This window comes from Anopheles gambiae, chromosome 3 (assembly GCF_943734735.2).
Source record: "Anopheles gambiae chromosome 3, idAnoGambNW_F1_1, whole genome shotgun sequence".
Taxonomy (NCBI): Eukaryota; Metazoa; Arthropoda; class Insecta; order Diptera; family Culicidae; genus Anopheles; species Anopheles gambiae.
In genome coordinates this window covers 87,958,972-87,978,577 of record NC_064602.1, presented here as the reverse complement: position 1 = coordinate 87,978,577, position 19,606 = coordinate 87,958,972, and the positions used below count along the sequence as shown (strand labels likewise).

Genomic DNA, 19,606 nt, shown 5'->3' with positions numbered 1-19,606 from the left:
TAGTACATTGTTGTTGTTGTTGTTGTTTCTTTTTTTTCTGTGACACGATTTGTGACCACCTGGCACAGTGAAAAATAAAGTGCGTTCTAGTAGCAAATACTAAGCAATCGTGGCTGATAGTGAAGTGTAGTACATTATAGCTTATTCTGGTTAGCAAGATTGTAGAATCAGCATGTTTTGACATCTATGTCATATCAAAACAAAGTTTAACACCAGTGAATCATCATATTCCACTTTAATTTTCCTACTTTATCATTAATGAAAACAGTGCTAATTGTACGCCTATTTCACCCAGCACCACCCCACGCATGTGTTAAAAAAATGCATTGGTCGCCAAAATGGCCGTCCTTTTAAAAGCACATAAAACTTTATGAATACGCCGGTATGAATTATGTTTCGTGTGTCCGCTTCGTTCTCGCGCTTCACGCGCCCCCATTGTCCGCTACCGGGGGCGCGTTCTAATGAGGCAATAATTCATACTGCCTGTGGTTCCCGTTTTAATGACCCCAGGCCAGCCATTAGTGCCGGAATTGCCGAACCGACAACTAGAGGGGGCTGCCAGGCGCGTGTGTTCGGCCGCTGCACAGCACGATTCGGTTTCCGGTGCGTCCGGGGCACGAGTTTTGGCTCCAGTTCAGTGCAGTATAAGGGGGGGTTTTAATATGTCGCTTATGCCATTCCATTTTTTTATTCTAGGTTACGTTCAAAAGCAAAGATATTCTTCCAAGAAAACACGTTCAAAAGTGTGCGTACTGAAAGTGCAGTTAAGAAGCATCCAGCTGTAGTCGGGTGAATGGCAGCGGTGGTTTGTGAAGTGATTGATTACCATCGCCATCATAACGCGCGAGTGTGTGTGTGTGTGTGTGTGAATTTAAAGGGTGTGTAGTGCGTGTGGCATTGGTTTTTTTCTTCTATGATTGCCATCACATTCCGCGACGTTCAAAATCAATCCAGTCAAGCCCTTGTACCATTCTCGTGCGTGCTGCTGTTGTCACGGAGCCCCCAACATTCTTCCACGCGCGTTGCCACTGCTGCCGGATGCACGGTGCGAGTGCGAGCGCCGCGAGGAGCCGTGAGAGCGAGTGAGAGATTTCGGCTGAGCAGAGAGAGAGAGAGTGGAAAAAAGCAGCGAGAGAAGCCCTGCATACCGCGCGCCAGTGTATTGGTGTGATCGCGCGTGTACAGCAGTGTGCGTGTGTGTGTGTTGTGTGTAGTGAGCAGTGAGAAGAAAAAAATCGAAATACACGATTTTGACAGCTCGCTCTCGGTTGCTCTCGCTCTCCCTCTCTCGCAAGGAGGCATTTTCAATGATTTGTGTGGTGTTCAAGTGACACGGAATTCGCTTTCGTCGTGTAGAGGTGAAAAATCAAAACATCGTACGTACGGTCTGAAAATTTGCCGTGCCGTCAAGTGTCTGTGGCGGATGTGCCAAAGTGTGACCGCTTTTACCTGAAGATTGCGATTGTGTTTTTTTTCGGTGTGCCGTGTTGCTACGAACCGAGCAAAAGGCCAACAGTGTGCAGGAGCGGTGTCCCTGCCACCTAAGGAGCGAAGTAAGCAGCAAGACAAGAAAAGCGGGGGGAGGGTCGATCGATTTCGTGAAAAGTGCCGTCACTGTGAGCGCTGGGAGCGCAGCGAAAAAGAGCGAGAAGCAGCAACCAGCACAGCAGCAGCAGAAGCGGGAAGCAAAAGAGTGATTAAAAATCCTGAGCTTTTCTTGGGAATTTGTTTTTTTTTGTTTGTGATTGTGTGCGGTGTGTGCTCTCTCTGTACGGAGCAATTTTTGTGTGTTGCCTGTGTTTGGAGTTGTGTTTTCCGTGCATCGTGTGTGTAAAGAAGGAAAAGTCCGGAATTTCGAAAGGAAAGAAAAGTTTGTGCAACAATACACACAAAAAAAAACCACACATACACACTCCTCAGGCCAGGAGGAGTGGCCAGTGGCCCGCTGTGTGTGTGGCTCGACTCGGAAAGCTCAGTGAGCGTAAAAGAATAATCAAAAAAAGGGCTATTAAAAATGTGAATGTGTGCGAAAATCCAAATCCAGCAAAGTGCCCCAAAAGTCAAGAGTGAAGTGAAATTGTGCATGGAAGTATGCTGGTGAAGTAAAGCGAAAACGAAAATTGAATTGCGATGCTCTCGCTGATTCTGCAAACATCCCTCACTGCGTGTGTGCGTGCGCTACGGCCGCTAAGGGTGTGTGCGTGTGCAGCAGCAGCAGCAGAACCGTCATCGCAGTGTGCGTAGGCGCGCCAAAGAGTGTTTGTGTGTGTGTTCCCTCTCTGTGGGAGTGTGTGTGTGAGAGAGAGAGAGAAAAGCAATAGTGCGTTTTATTGTTGTTGTTGTTGTTGCTTTACTGTTGTGCTCATTGTGCATCCTTCCTCTCACTTCCTGTTGTGTCCTTCGCCCTCTCAATCCCCCCCCTCCCCCCCTTCTCTTTCTGACCCATGTGGAGGAAGCTTAGTATCGCGGGAAACACGGGCAATGGTCACCGGTCGCGGCTATGAGTGCCGAGGTTAGTGCACCGCAATGGCGATCGCTCGGATTCAACGGCGGCACATCCGACGGTTGCGGGTCGCCAGCAGCCCCCCCACCACCACAACAACACCCGGAGGCCGCTGGTTCGCCCCCGGGGGGCACCCTCATCAGCAATGGCGGTACGGGGGCCGGCGCCCTTCCTGATCTCATACCGCTTGTCGGTGGCGGGCGACCCAAATCGCCCGGCGAGAAGTGCATCAATCACAACAACAACATAGTCAACACGACGACGACGACGACGACGACGGAGGCGAAAACACCCACCGGCGGGGATGTCGATGGGTGTGCGGCGGCGGCGGCGGCGGAGGAACCGTTCCACTGTGAGCTGGCCGTCGGGCTGGGTGCGGAATCGAACGCGGACCGTGACTCCGGGTTCGAAACGCCCTCGCTCGATACGACCACCGGCTCGGGCGGGTGGGGCGAGCGGCCGGCCGACACAACGCCGGACGGTGCGACACCGGTGCAACGTCACGCGGAACAACAGCAGCAGCAGCAACAGGGACGGCACTATGTTGCGCACGTGGTTGTTGCAGGGGAGTGCAGCGAGTCGAAGGACACGAAGCTAATACTGCGCCGCCGGATGTCGCCCGGTGGCGGCGGTGATGGGTGTGGGTCACCGCACGATGCGACAGCCCTGCCGTCGTCGGGTGAAACTGCGGCCCACAGTCCGTCCAACATCAAGCTGGAGACGGGAAGCGAACCGGAAGCGGCAACAGCGGCGCCGGTTGTAGTGAAGCAGGAGCAGGGCGTTGAGGGGACACCAGTTCAAACGCCCACCCCGCGAGCCCCGCAGCAACATACGGCCCCCAAACGGACCGGCTACCGGGACGATCCGCTCCCGTTGCCGCTCGAGCCAAAAGAGCACCGGAAGTCGAACCGGCGGAGACAGTTCACCGATCGCATCATCGATACGCTCTGCCTGCCGGAAATCTTCTTCAATGCGCGCGTCCGCCCCAAACCGAAGCCGAAGCAGCCGGCCAAGCAGGCGAACAAACCGGCGGCCGCTGGACCGGTGCCGGGAGCGGCGAAAAAACGTGCCATCCCTGCGCTGACGGTGCCGAAGCGGCCAACGGCACCGCTCCGCACCACGTCGGCCCTGTCGAACGGCAGCGAGACGGGCAGACCCGGTTCGGCCGCATCGGCGGCCCACTTTGTCGGTGCCCTCGAGCGTTCCCCCAGCGTACCGTGCACTGGGGCGACGGGCGGCGGAAGCGGTGGCACCACTTCCACCCTGTCCACCACCACCACAGTTCCTAGGGTAAATCCAATCTTTCTGTTCGTGAAGCAGGAGGACACGCGCATCGTGGAGGTCCGGTGCGAGGACTACGACAAGCGCAACCGTATACGATTGACGCGGACTGGGCCGGCGGGCAGCTGGCGGGCGATACCGCGCACCGACCCGACCACGTCCGTCACGTTCTCCCTGCTGCCACCCCGTAGCGATGGGGAGGAACACGAAGAGGAGGAGGAGGAGGAGGAGGACCATGCGGCAGCGAGCGACAGTTGCTGCGGCGGACGGGCGTCCAGCGTGTCCGGGTCCGCTTCCGTCTCCGCGTCACCAAAGTACAAACTTGCGACGAAATCCGGACACAGCAGGCACCATCACCACCACCACCACCATCGCAAGCATAAGAAGAGCAAGAAGAAGAAGCGGCGCCACGTGTCGGAGGGCACGTCGGACGGTGGCCGCGACAGTCGCACGAGCGGTACGAGCTGCAGCGGCACGATCGGCCGGCTGGTGGCGACCGGCCAGCGCAAGGTGACGTTCAGCGTCGGCGTGAAGCAGGAGCAGCCGGTGGCCACCTCCCCGAACGCGGAGCAGCCGGCGGAGGTGTACCACGACCACGAGCGGATACGACGGGCGGACGAGGAAGCGTCGGCGGCGGCGGCAGCGGCGGAGGCAGCGGCCGCCGAGGAGCGCGAGCGGGAGGAAACGATAGCGGAGCTGATCCGGAACTATCACGAGCAGCAGCGCCGGCAGCTCCAGGAGCTGCAGGAGAAGCTGCAGGCCAGCCGGCGCAGCGAGCTGGTGGCCGCCAGTCACCACACCAATATCAGTAGTTTTAGCGAACCGAGCGCGGTACCGAATGGCGGCAGCACCACCACCACCGACGCGATGGTGGTGGACGTGAAGGCGGAGGAAGAGGACGGTGGAACCGGCTTCTGCCCGCGGCTGTTGCTGGGAGACAGCGGTAGCAATAGTAATAATAATAACAGTAGTAGTAACAATAATAGTAGTAACGCTAGTAACGGTAGCAGTAACGCCCTCGGTAGTAGTATTGGTGGCAGCCCGAGCCACCACGACGCCACCAGCAAGTGCAATGGCGGCGGAGCAGGAGTCGAGACGGTCGAGAACACAAGCAATAGCCATAAACGGCGGCAGTCCGAGCTTTCCCACAAGCTGGAGCTGCTCGAGCTGGACGACGACGAGGACGATTGTGGAGCGGGCGGCAAGGGTGCCCAGTTGGTAGCCACGCTCGATGACTACGAAGTGCACGACGACGACGACGTGCATGGTTCCACGCTGGCAGCGCTGGCACGGACCGCCGATCGGGAGTGGCCGATTGCGCTCGCGAAGAAGTCGTCGGAGATGAAGGCCCGCCGAACGAGCATCGAGTCACAGATACCAACAAGCGTCATCCCGGTGCAGCAGCAGCAGCATCGGTGCAGTGACGCTGGTGCGCAGGCGTCCAACGACGGTGGACCGCCGCCACTCGGCAGCCTGGTGCTGAGCGTGGACGACGAGGACGACGACGACGATGGGGGCACGGCCGCGGCGGGTCTGCGTGCACTGGATGAACTTGGGATGAATCATCATCACCATCATCATCATCATCAGGAGCAGCACCAACACATCGTTGACGACGACGACGACGATGTGCAACTGCTCGGCGTGGAAGGCGGTCGGTCTAGCTTCGGCGTGGACCATCACCACCATCACCACCACCACCATCACAGTATGCACCTGCATCATGCGCTTCGCTTCGATTCGTCGGCAAGACCGTCGCAAGGTTCGGACGAGATCATCGAGCTGGTACCGCCCGACGACGACGACGACGCACACGGTGCTTGTGTTGGTGCCGGCCCCAAGGATGCTGGGGAAGGACAACCGCACGAGCACGACAGCCACCCGGACGATGATGGTGGTAGTGCGCTGGCCGCTGCGATAGCGGCAGCGGTGGCGGCGGCGGCAGCAGCAGCCGCTGCAGCCGATGCACCAGCGGCGTCACCCGACCGCTCCTCCACCACCGTCGTCGAGATAGACGACGACGAAGTGTGCGTTCTCGAGCAGCAGCAGCAGCAGCAGCAGCAGCAGGAGAAGCAGCTAACACCAACACCAGCATCGCAAGGACACACGGCGAAAGGAACCCGAACCCGGAGTAACGACGACGACGACGATGCTGCCACTACCACGACAACGACGACGATGGACGCCATCGTCATCGGCCCGGACGGTACTACAGGTACGACGACGCTCGCAAGAACAACCACCACTACGACGACATCCGCGTCGACGGGCTCTACCACCACTACCCCTTCCGTTTCAGGGACGCTGGCGGCGGCGGCAGCAGGCGGCAGTGAAGCGGGCAAGACGAAATCGACTTGCATCAAGAGCAACGCGGAAGTGCATCATCCACCGCACATCACCATCAGTAGTGATAGTGAGCTCGACGATGACGATCCGAAGCACGCGCTGCAGCAGCAGAACTCGGATCTTCTGGAGCAACAGCAGCAGCAGCAACAACACCATCAGCAACAAGAACACAACCATTTGCACCATCATCATCATCATCATCAACAACAACAACAGCTGCATCATCTGAGTGCGGAGTTTGGCGACCTGATCGAAGGCATCGACGAGCTGCAGGCGGCTAGTAGTAGTGGAGGAGGAGTAGTGGGAGCTGAAGCAGCAGGTACAACAGGAGGAGCAGCAGTGCGGGGAGGACCGGCACACAGCGGGTCGGCGGCGGACGAGCTGCTGCATGCGGCGGCGGCCAGCTGCGGCGACACTACGATGACCGGGGCCGCCGAACTGCTCGACTCGCTGGTGGAGCAACAGCGCCGCGCGGACGCCACCGGTGTGGCGGCGACCGGGGGCGGTTCCTCCGCCACTGCGACCAAGCCGACCACCGCCAACCCGATCTACACGATCGCGGACGACTACAACGACGACGACGAGGACGACGTGCTGCTGGAGCCGGAACCGGTCGCGGACATCATTTCGCGGCTGGGCGAATCGCTCAGCACCTCGCCGAAGTGTTTGTCGTTCAATGAGGCGGGCGAAATCGAGGGCCTCACCGGCGACCTGTTCGGCGGTGGGGTAGGTGGTGGTGTTGGGGGTGGCAGTGCTAGCGGCGGTGGTAGTGATGGCGGCGTGGATGACGATCTGCTGCCGAACCCGTTCGCACCCGAGCAGACGGTAGCAGCTTCCGGTGCGATGACGCAGCAGCAGCAACAATCCAGCACGGTGGCAATGGGGGGTGGCGGAAGTGCTACCACGACGGCGTCCACCACCACCACCACCTCGTCGGCGGCGTCCTCCTCGACGACCACGCTGGAGGACGAGCTGTCCATCACGATAAAGGATCTGACGGAGGCGAGCGAGCACGCGAGTTCCTACTTTGCAAGTGCGGCGGCGGCGGAGGCAAGCAAGGCCGCCGGGAAGGAAGGTACCGATGGTGACCGAAGTGCCGGCGACAGCGGTGGTGGTAACAGTGCATCATCGTCCTCGGTGAGCACCTCGGCGAAGGAGCTGCCGGCCGAGGCGCCGATCGTGATATCGCCCGACTCGTGCCAGGAGGAGCTGCCGAAGGATCTGAGCTGCCGCAAGCGCAGCCTGTCGCCCTCGCCCCGGCCCGTCTCGCACAGCTCCGATGCGATACAGTCGCCGCAGCCGAGCGGGCTGCCCGCGGTGCCGCCGTCGCCGGATCTGTTCCTGCAGCCGAAATCCATCTCCGCGTCCAGCTCGAGCAGCAGCTCGACGACGTCGAGCGTGATCGAGGCGCTAATGTCGCAGGCGGCCGCAGCAGTGGCGGCCGTCGCGAAAGGTGGCGGCCGGCCCGCCGCTGCTGACGGGGTGGGTGTTTCAGCGACGACGACGACGAGCACGGTGGCCACCAGTACAAGCGGTAGCGCCGCGGTAGCGACGACGACGACCTCCAAAACGGGCGGCACGGTGCAGCAGAAGGAACCGCTCGATCTGGGCAAGTGTCGCAAGTCGGCCAGCCCGACGGTCAGCTGCTCGGAGGAGGCGAAGCGGCTCTCATCGTCCAGCGGTGGCGGTGGCAGTGCCAGTGCCGCCGACGACACGAGCGAACCGAAAGCGAAACGCATCAAAACGGACCCCGAACAGCAGCAGCAGCAGCAAAGGCCAACCAGTGGTGCTGGTAAGACGGTGCCGGCTGTCACGACGTCCAGTGCGGGCGTGAGTGCCGCCTCCCTGATCAACGCGATGGCGGCCGGTGGAAGCAGCGGCCCAGCCGCCTCAGTGACACCTTCCAGCCAGCAGAGTGCAGCGGCGGCTGCAGCGGCCGCTGCCGCCGCCTACACGAATCTCAACGACTCGGCCCGCCTGGTGGAGATGCTCACCTCCGGCAACGATCCGGACCCGCTCACCCAGCTCCGCCTGCTCGTGGGCAATCCGGCCTGGAAGGTGCCGGACCCGCTGCTCGTGCCAAAGGATCGGCTGAACGCGGTGCTGGCGTCACCGGCCCGCGAAATCCCCCTGCTGCTAACGACGCGGCCCGAGCTGCGGCTGCCGGAAGCGTTCGCCTTTCCCAACATACTGCAGGATCCGGACATACTGGTGATCTCGCTGCAGCAGCTCGAAACGATCCTGCAGACGCAGGAAGAGCTGGTGAAGCTCAAATCGAAGACGACGCTCGATGCGACGGCGGCGGCAGCAGCAGCAGCAGCAGCGGTCGCCACGCCGCCTCCCACCACGCCCGTGCCATCGATGGCGGCCGTCGGCAAGAAGGCGCACGCCGCGGCCGCCACCCCGACACCGCCCAGCCCGCTCGAGACGCTGAAGCAAACGCTGACGGCGCAGGCGGCGAAACAGAACCCGATGATGAGCTCGCTGCTCGCCTCCGGGCTGGCCGGGGACATTGACGCGGCAACGACGGCCGCCTTCAACCAGATGCTCTGGCTGCCCTACCTCGGCCAGATGGGCCAGTTCGCGCCGGACCTGCTGAAGGCGATGATGAACCTGCCGGCCTCGGCGTCCGCTGCCACGGTGGCGGCGGCGGCAGCTGCCGCCGTCGGTGGAGCGACGGGCGCCGCCGGCACCGGCGCAAACACGCTGGCCGACATGCTACCGTTTATGGGCCCGCGGTTTCAGGACTTTTGCGGGTTGCCGCCCGCCACGGCGACCAGCCCGCTCGAGTACAAGCGGCAGCTCGAGCTGGCCATGCTGCAGGAAGCGATGACGACGGCCAACCTGCAGCAGCGCAAGCAGCAGGAAGCGGCGGCCCAGAAGAAGGCAGCGGCGGCAGCGGCCGCCGCTGCTGCGGCCGCCCACGTCGACCGCAAACCCGTCCTTGGGCCGAAAACGCTCGAGCAGCAGCGCTCGGTGGCGGCAGTAACGGCCGCCGCCAACATGTTCCAGAGCCAGCAGAAGAAGGCGGCAGCGGCGGCGGCTGCCGCTGCCGCAGCGGCCGGTATGATCAACCCCCTCGCGATACCTCAGTTCATGACGCCGCCCACGATGACGCACGGAAGTGGCAGTGGTAGTGGTAGCGGCAACAGCAGCAGCAGCAGTCGGTACGGTGCCGCTGGCGCGGCTGGTGCTAGCTCGCGAACATCCGCCCAAGCGTTGTTGCAGCAACAGCAACACCATGCGCAACAGCTCCAGCAGCAGCAGCAGCAGCAATCGTTCAGTCCGAGTGGGTTTAAAAATATGGCCAACCTTATGAACCAGGCGGCTGCAGCGGCGGCAGCGTCCGGTGGACGGCAGCAGCACTCGGGAAGCTCGCACCGGCAACAGCTTACCGCGTTGCAGAAAGCGAAACTGCAACAGCAGCAACACCATCAGCAGCAGCAGCAGCTTCAGCACCAAAGCAGTATGGGTGCGGCCGGTATGTTCGGTTCGGCGGCGGCCAATTCGTTCTTCAATCTTCCCACCAACTTCCAAGAGTTCCACGAGCAGCAGCAACAGCTCGCCCGGAAGCTCCAGAAAGAGCAGCTCCACCAGCAGCAGCACCAGCAGCAGCAACATCATCATCATCACCAGCAGCAGCAACAGCAGCAGCATCAGCTTCAGCTACAACAGCAGCATCAGCAGCAACAACTCCTCCAGCAACAGATGCACCATCATCACCAGGAAGAGCAAAAACCGAGGGTAACGTGCAAATCGCTGATGAACTTGCTGCAGCCGGACAAACAGCAGCAGCAGCAGCAGCTGCACAAGCATGCCGGCGGGGGCAATGGTGGTGCGAACAGTAGTGCTTCCAGCAAGCTGGCCAACCTGATGGCCATCCCGGGGATGGATCTGTACACTGCGCAACAGCACGAACAGCTACAGCAACAAATGTTCCTACAGCAGCAGCAGCAGCAGCAGCAACAGCAGCAGCACAACTTCCTCCAGCAGCAACAGCAGCAGCATCATTTAATGCAGTCAGGCGGCGGTGGAAGTGGTGCGGGCGGTGGTATGCATCAGCAGCCCAAGCTAAAGGTGAAGCCCGGTCTGCATCTGCTCGATCCGGCCGCCATGCAGAGACGGTTGCTGAATACGGACGATCTGGCAGAGGTCGGCAGCACCACGAACGGGCTCGACGATACGACGGATCTGTCCTCGCCGCTCTGGCATCCTCTGTTTGGCAGGTGAGTGTTTGGATGTAGGTTGTTAAAATAGTTTTAGATGATAGATAGATAGACGTTTTGATGGCGAACAAATGAAGGTAACAGTCTTAGGTAATAATTCACATGACTGTTACCAAGTGAGATTAACTCTTTAATCCATCAGTGTGTGTGTGTGTTTTAGTAGGATACAGTGTCTCATGTGACGAGTATCCATTCTTGATGTGTTTTCGCAGCGTTTTATGATCTATAAATTCCTCTTTTAACGAGCAATATCTCGCATGACGATCATTGCAGGGTTTTCTAATTTAGTTTCAAATGTAAACGTTATTATTCGCCACAAGAAAGATGTTATTTCACATCAATCTGATATTTCATTGGTATCATCATAATTGTTAATTTCTTGAGTTTGACAGTTATTTTATGAAGTGTTGAAAATCATGTGTAAAAACTGAAATTTCATTTTGAAGCAAATACACCATTTGAAAGCTGTTGAAAAACATCTTGAAGGCGGTGTATAACAATGTTAACATTCGCAACTGACTTGGAAAATCTTGTAAATTGCAATAACATAGTTCTTTACTATGATTATATTTCATTTTATAACCAATTATTTAGGCATTGGATCCAATTATTCTGCCTTTCAAACAAATTGTGTAGAAAAGGTTACAAGGTTTTTTACGAGTTTTTCTCAGTTTTCCAAGTCATTTAGAGATAAATATTTACCAATTTAAACGAATATACAGGGTATTTCTAGTAACTCTCGAATGTAAACATTGTTTTTCATCGCGTGCAAGAAGTTTTTTCACATCATTCTGATATTTAATTTGTATCATACAGGGCAATAGAGCATTCCATGGTTTTCCAAGCCACTTTCGAATGTAAACATTGTTATTCACCGCATACAAAATGTTGTTCCACATCGATCTAACATTTCATTTCCATCAATATAATTTTTAATTTCTACAGCATGATTTTCAACACGAAAATCCAGCTTGAGTTTGACAGTTCTTTGTCATGTGTTGAAAATCATGTGCTGAAACTGAAATTTCATTTCTTCACTATGAATTTCAACACTTCACTTGTCAACGGGTTATGAGATCCGGCTTCAAATCCCAGTAAAAAAAAAGATGGCAGCAGATCGTTGAAGTGTTGAAAATCATGCTGAAGAAATTAAAAATTATTGTGACAAAAATGAAATATCAGAGTGATGTGGAATAACTTCTTGCTCGCAGTGAAAAACAATGTTTACATTTGAAAGTGACTTGGAAAACCCTGTAATGCTCCAATAGATTGGTTTGATTGAACTCTATAGACTAATTTATTCATTTATTAGTATCGTTCTGTGCGGATTTCGTTTCGATTCCAGTCGAGAATCCGAGAATTCCAGGGCAAGAATAAACGCCTGAAGGTTTGATACATTTGTCTACGAACCTCTAATAGCGCTCATTGTAGATGAGTTGGAATACTCCATGCTCCAATTGATTGCAGTAGTAAAATTTCGATTATTTTTTTCCTTGTATTTAAAAGCAAATTATGTTTTTTATTGGCAAAAGTAAATGGATTGAAGTTGCATTGGATTGAATTGGATTGCAAGATCGCAAAGCAGGAATGGTAGCGGATAAACAACTAAGCAAATGGATTCATTTCTTGGTATTGTGCAGAGCTTTGTCGATGATAGGAAGATGCAAATTGCTGTTACCCGGGAATTGTGATGGTATAATAATATTTCGCAGCAATAACACTACTTCTCGAGGTAGTTACTTGGCTTGAGCAAGGCATGGCTATTGCACGAACTGCGCAGTTTAGCAGCAACAGGATACGCGGAAAAACGCGTAATAGATTTCAAAAGAGCAATTTCACAGACTATTACTTTAGCAATTCCAACAGCCATGACCGTTATTTCCAATGATTATCAGCTGTATTAATGTATGGTTGATTCATAGCAATGACACAAAACACAAAGTTTGGTTGTGCATATTGTCCATTAAACATTTATTGCCAGTTGGAGTGTGTTATTCCTTTTATTTCCTGTTTTGTTTCGTTGGCCGTTTCAAACACGAAACAATTGTCATCAAGCGTCTAACTGACGTCATCGCGCTTTGACAAAACGCGCTCACTAAGGCCTAATCGTTGATGGCGTATGCTTTATCAGTGATATGAGCTATCGTTAACCGTTAACGTGCGCTTAACACGTTAATCACGAACGGTTGCGTGAATGGTGACCATATGGGGCGCCAATTTTGTGCTGTATCGATTATCATCCTCAGCGCAATTTCTCTTTTAGTTACATGATGGGTGTTTTATTTTTTCTTCTTTGCCACCCCACCACCAAGAGAAAGCAATTGAAAGCAAATACTACCAACTTTCGAACATCTTATTCCGCAGTTCGTTCGTTTGCAGTTACCGTCCCCCCACTCGATCAATCATTTACGCGGCGGCTGCTGCTGCTGCTCTCGTCGTCGTATTCGGGTCGGGCTGTTTCGCTGTGTTGTCTTTGTCCCTGTGCATAACCTTCAACCTAATCAACCTTCAAAATAGTAAAGCCAAACATCTTCTACGCGGTCATAAACATGCTCGCAATGCGCTGCCGGAGTTTGGATCGGTTCCAAATGTGTTCCATACGGAGTTCATTTCGTTTGAAGAATTGTTTCGAAATTCGCAAACACTGGCTATAATCGGATGTATTTGGTGTTGTGGTTTTGGGGGTTTTGCTCTGGAGCATGCCCATTTTACGATCCTGAGAGATGTTCAAGTAACACACGCAACAATGAAGGGATACGGCGATGAGAAGCCAAGGGCAACAACATATTGTTTTGATTAAGCGTAAATAATCGTTACAAATCGTTTTTTCATATGCATATGAAAAAAAAAAACACAGAATCGATGTGTCTCCCATCGTCGTACGGTTGTCATCTTGGCGAGATCCTCTCACGCTTCCGATCGATCTGTGATCGTGAGATCTCTTCGACTGTCGAGAAGAATTCGTGTCTTGTGAGAGTTTGGAAATAGAATGCAAAGAGAAAGAAGAAAAAAACATCATGGCCTGGAAGCCGTCATGGCCACGGCCTGGGAACACAGTTGCACGTTCGCTTCCCCAAACGCCGAGGTTAATCGCACAGATGGTTTCTTGTTTATGTCAGAACGCTTCTTCGCTTTTGATGTCCGCGTTCGTTGCTCAGCCCGCGCGTACCCGGTGATTGGAATATGATCGGATCGTACCCCAGAGGACGAGAAGCAAAGGGGTGAGACTCGCGGCACAGCCTCTTATGTAGCGAAAATCACTCCCGTGGGAAAATTCGGAAAAACGTGTGCTGCGCTCGGCTCTTTCTTTTTCCTTCGGTGAGCGCGGCGTGTGTGGTGCGCTCCGCCCAAAGGACAGAACAAAATCGAAATACTGGTTTTCCCTCGCGAGTCGAGATATGGTATAACGTGCGGCCACCCGTCTCTGGTGGCTGGCTGCACGGGAAACAAGAAGTAACAACTTCATGCTCGCTAATGATGAGACTTCGGATGCGTTTGAAGAGGAGCATGCATTGTATAGCGGGCAGCTAGGCCATGAGGACAAAGGCAGGACAGGTATACGATGGAGTAGATACAACAGCATGCCAAACTTCACGTCCGCTTGAATAATGGTACAGCTTTGCCTATCTATAGAGGTGGAGTTTTGCATCTCTTTCACGTCAGATTTGGGAGTCTTAGCTTTTCGCATGTACCTAAAACCTGGATAAGTGATACCAATTCTTGGGAAAGAGCGTTGTCTTAAATTTCGCCCCAAAATTTAAAGTTACGTTCGTCGTTTGGCATGTTCTCCCCCGCGGGTTGTTAGCTCTGTATAGTGTCTAACGTTTCATTTTCCAATCATAAAACCATTAACAAATTTATAACACACTCACCCACAGGAGTGAAAGGATGCATTTTTTGTTTGTTCGGGTCGATAAGCTTGCTCATCTCCTCCGTGTGGGGCAATAATGCCCGATGCATAATGATGATCATTGTATGGGGCACAACCGGAGAGTACAAGTCTGTGCCAGCATCCCGTTTCATTAATTAAAAAGTGCTGCAGAGAGCTCCATTTCCAAGCATTTAGCATTTGTTTAATGATTCCTTTTTGCATTAAAACAAAAAAAGAACGAAAACCAATGCAGTGAAATAAATAGTACTTGTACGCAGGATGTCCTTCTCTCCTGAGGCGCACAAAATTGCTACAAGAAGAGGACGGAATAATGCATGCCGTCGGGCAATAAGGTCTTGTTTCTGTGTTAATTGATATTACGGTGCTGTGGCGAATATAAGGACAAGGAAGGATTATAGTATAATAAACCATCTCGTCGTCTGGTCGTCTGTTTCGGGTTGGAATATGCATTAAAAGTATTAATAATGATCCTTTCAAAGATTGTTTTTTGAGCTTTGAGTTGTCACCGACCTTTTCGTTTCCGCAGACGAGATCATCTGCTACATTGACGTACGTTCCCAGAAGAATGCGCATAATTGGAATTGGTTCGTTAATAAAGCAACCTACCAGCTAGTAACAGCGCCGAAACACCGTCGCTCTGTTTTTATCCTTCCACGAATCTGTCCCTATCTGTGCCTCTTACTGTAACGAATCTTGTAAAAGAAATAAAGGTCTCTGGTAAATCCGACCAGAAACCGGTACCGCAGAAGCGTGTACACCGTTCTGTGCAATAGCAATGCGGATTTATCTGTGCAAACTTGTCCATATCGCTCGGGTTCTCCTCTGCGTACGTGTGCGCCTGTAGAAGTGCATATTGTTATTAAACAAGTTCGCTTCCACTCACCATTACGAGTGTGTGCTCTTGTCTGTGCAACGAGATAAAGCTGAGCTGAGCGAAAGAATAAGAAACGATAACCTCCGCGTGTAGCCGCCCTTCCCAGCTGCCACAAACCGGTTGCGCGCTTGTAGAGCACTGTGTGTGGAGGTAGTTACTTGCCTGAGCCTCTAGGTCTAAAAGGGGGTACGTTTGCGCCCTGTTCGAGTTCTTCACTGGTCGATTGGTTTTGTCTCTCTGCTGTGTGTTGTTGAAGCAGGTCAGCACTCTGGGCTGTACTTGGTCGGATTTTTGCAGTCAGTCAGCTACACACACACACACACCGATATACATGCAGACGACAGACTGCATAGGGCTGGCCGGAAGAGCCAGTCGGAGGTACGGATCTCCGGTTGCGGTGTGGTAGAGCACAACTCTCTACCCTGCCCACCATGCATAATTGAAGTCCAAATGTGAAGGAATGTGCACCGTTTCTAAGCGAGCTGATGATGTGGTGGTGGTGGTGATAGAACCTAGACACAGTTGAAGTTGTCCGGGAGATACGACGAATGGAGGTAGTAGGAGTGCGCCGATGTGGACGACTTGTTGCAACTACTTGTTGTGCCTCGAAACTCTTCCTTACATTCCCTATTTTTGTTTGCTACAGACTACGGGCCCAGCAATGGAATAGTTGGATTTTGCTCTCTTTTGCGACCTCACAGAGCTCCAATGAGTTCTTATTCCCTTAAGCCTGGAGGAACCAGGTAGCTGAAAGAGGGCATTCCGTAATGCTGGAGCACTCCACGAGGCTACGGAAGCAGCTTGAACCAATACAAAACGGGACTAAGCTTAAAGAGAATTGCCAAGCTTTTGCTCTAGTTTTTTGGCCCCAACAAACCTGGACCGTGTTGTGTCCAGGCACGCTTGGTTCGTACCATGTGCCAAAGTTCGGGCGCTCTCTTTCTCCTGTGTCTGTGAAACGGTGCTGTGCCCTAGACACGGTGACCGGGCTAGAAATGAATGAGGGAGTAAGTTGGCGAGCTTTTCGGTTCGAAACGTAGACGGGTTTGCTTTCACCAAGGTTAAAACCATCGTCGTCGTGTCGTATGCCCAAGGTCCAATGCTTTTTCTACTGGGGCGTGTGACGTGTGCTGTGTGGCATTGGATTTGGTTCCCCTCGCCGCTGTACAGTTCCATCGGGCACTGTTCGGCCGGTTCGTAGCATGGAAGCGTCGTCGCTTTTCCCTCCGAATGCGCAGCCGGTGGGACGAATCCGAGAAAAGAACGATAAAATGAGGAGTGTCGCCACAAAACGCTGAATCGGACGAAAGTAAATTTCTGACCGTAAAGAAGGACGACTACGACGACGGAAGACGACGATGATTCTCGATGAGTTTGGGTGCATTTCGGGACGAGGAATCCGGCGATAATAGGGCCACGGGGTGACAACGAAATAGTGTGTGGGAGCCTTTTTCTCATTCATCCACGGCACACAAACGGTGAAAGGAAGCTAATGCTTTGGCTGCAGCGCAAAGTCTGAGCGTTTTTCCTCTTATGCTTTGCATGTTGCACCACAGCTCTACTGCCGAGCTCCCTCCATGGTAGTGCCAGGTTTTGTGTCCAAAAAAACCCCTCGAGCGGAAAGAAACGGGACAATAAGGACAGCCTGGTGGAAAGCTCGCTTCTAGGTCAGGCAATGGCAACGAAGCAAATGGAAACACTGTAAATGTGAGGATACGACGATATCACACCGGACGTTTGTCTATCGCTTTTTCTTTCCTTCCCGTAGCGAGGCAGCGAGATTCCGGGTGCAAGACCTGTTGCCCACAAATCGAGGTTACCGGCAGGCTCCAGTACTGCCGAACTTTAGGAACGGAGCGGAAAGAAGGTGAAAGAAATCCAAAATTGGTGTCATGGTCGTCTGTTTTTCTGTGGGAGAGACGGCATGGGTTTGTGAATGGAGATGGCGTGAGTTTGCCAATGACCTGCCATGCCGCCTGGCTATAGAGTACTTTAGTCGCCAGCGTCTGGGTCGAAGGTTTGGCGATGATGATTCGGAAATGATTCATCAGCGGGGCAAGAAGTCGGGCGACTAGCAAGTGGTTTTTATTTTAGGAATAGTCTGAATGGTACTTGGCTCTGATAAACTGCAGTCAAACACGAACCTCGAAGTGGTGGTATGGTACCATTTGAAGGTAGTGGTCGTCTGAACCGCGATAGAGAGAGATGAAGACGCCTTGGATTGATGGGTTTGCTGCGTATGAGTGAATGAGTCGATTTGGGATATCTTGGCAATTCGGATTTCGTGTCACAAATGTGTTACAATAAGTAACAGTAGATTGATTCAAATCACCTCAGAACTAGCTTGATCGTGATGCATTCGATGGTTTCTGTAACAGAGATTATAACAATACACGCAATTGTGTACAACACCCTTGTGTAGCTTTGCTACAGAACAAAGTGTCATAAAAGATCTCACCATCACATTCCGGCAGCAATAAATATGATCAAGCTTCTGGAGGATGAATGTCTGTGGGTTTTAGCTCTCTGGGAATACGACAAGAATTCCGGGTTCCTTCGCGCTACGACGTCGTTGCTTCTTTGTTGTTCAACTATGGGGCAATAAATCTTTTCCCGATCGATCGAAAGCGATCGATATACGGCTTAACTCTTCGTCTCTTCTACCCTTGAGAAGTTTTGCCTTGGGCTGCTTCTAGCAGGTAGTCAGTGTTGGTGTGGGTTCGGAACCAATTTAAGAAAGAGGGAGCGTTTTATTTTTTATTGTCCCTCATTTAGTTTTAAAGACGCTTTTTTACACAAAGGAATTAATGCAGCGTCAGCTTTTTATTGATAATTGTTATATTTGTGTCAATTTTATATTGTATGACGTATACACGTTTTATAATGCTAACTATATTACACAACAATGTACAATATATAGGTTCTTATTTTTAGCTTATATATTGTTGATATAATAGATACATCTCTAGTTATCAAAAAAAATATTTTTTTGCCAAATCAAGTGGCACTTGTATTGACAATACATATTCAATAGAGCAAATTTATAACAAATCTGAAGCCTTGAAGGAAAATGTTGAAAATGTTGTATTACAATTGAATTTGGTTTAAAATTAAAAAAAAATATGTTTTCCATGAATCAGAACAAATTAACGAAAAATTTCCATTCTTTCTGACGGGTTTGCTGAACTTATAATTATTGTTTTGTTCCTATATGTGTGGAGTTGTGTTGCTAAGGCGATGAGGTAGCCAGAAACCCTATAAAACTGACTGTTATCGAAATGGGACCGAGTTTGTGTACTTGATCGATTTGAATAATGAGCATCGTTGTCATGATATCGAATTTTGTTGTTCAAATCGTCAGAAATGTATGAGTTTTTGTATGATTGTATGATTGATATGAAAACAATATATTACTACTATTGGAATATGTCTGTTGTCAATCCCGCTAAAAGCTCTAAACTACAAAACTAGACTTCAATCGCAGACCAAACGGAACTGTAAATGGTGCAATGGCTATGCCCTTCGACCAACAATCTGCAGGTCGTGTGTTCAAATCTTGAGTGCGAAGACACAGCAGCTTTTGAAAACTTTTGTACGTGCAATGCTCTTGTGCAAAAGTCTAATTTTAAGTAAAAATTATCATGACGAAGCCGCTTTTGGCGAAAAAGAACACATACATAAGAATACATAGGTGGGGAAACATTCCAATTTTGCAGAACAAATTCCCGTACTTCTGCCTAGTCCAATCAATAAGACGGCTGGCAACCGATGGCAATAGAATAGCTCAAATTTGATTTGGTTGATTTGATAAACGAAAAAAAAGAAGTCAAATATGCATTACTTCTTTCAGCCGATGTTCGTCTTTTTTTTGCAACACCAATAAAGCTGCTGTGTAACTAATAGGTGAAGTACTAGAGTTATGCTCCACACGGCGACGGAGACGCTTCCTAGAACGAGACCGGTTTTCATTCGCGCTTTTTAAAATGATTTCTATCTCGTGCAGGAAATGACTGCTGAATTCAACCCCTCCCATCCCCTCCAACGTCCCACATACGACGCACAAACAATACGGAAAAAAACATTCATTTGCCAAAATTCACGCCGCCCGGCAAACTTTTGGAGGGCGCGTGTTGGGCTGAGAGCACGAAAAGAGCAAACATGATGCCCGAGCGTTGTCTATTAAATCCGTTCAGAAGGGGCGGCAAGAGTGTGATCCATGAAAAATGGGGTGAGGAAAACAGTGCAACGAACTTGGGGATGCGTTCATTCTTTTTTTCTTTTTTTGCTGACTCCCATTTCCCATTGATCCTGCTTGCTTGCTGTGTTTGTGTGTGTGTTTGTCTTTTTGAACTGTACAATGTGTGATTCGGTGTCCGGTTGGGCACCTCACGTGCGGCCTGTTCGGCGGCCGGTTCACCCCCCTATTGTTGCGGTTCGTTGGTTTTTCCAACCGGAAAATTATCTCCCACACTTTCGCTGTCTCT

At 52.1% G+C, this 19,606-nt stretch overlaps 1 protein-coding gene across 2 annotated transcripts in view; it reads left to right on the top strand.

Annotated features, from left to right (window-relative positions):
- Window positions 1-19,606, top strand: part of LOC133394102 (uncharacterized) — a 62,888-nt gene that overhangs the window by 844 nt on the left and 42,438 nt on the right. The window contains exons 2-3 of one of the 2 annotated variants that reach the window (XM_061662979.1): window positions 697-5,999; window positions 6,084-10,356. In XM_061662979.1, the coding sequence (XP_061518963.1) occupies window positions 2,501-5,999; window positions 6,084-10,356 (7,772 nt within the window). In that variant the 5' untranslated portion in view covers window positions 697-2,500. Of the gene's footprint in view, window positions 1-696; window positions 10,357-19,606 lie in introns of both variants that reach the window. The other variant, XM_061662978.1, reaches the window with a different exon arrangement.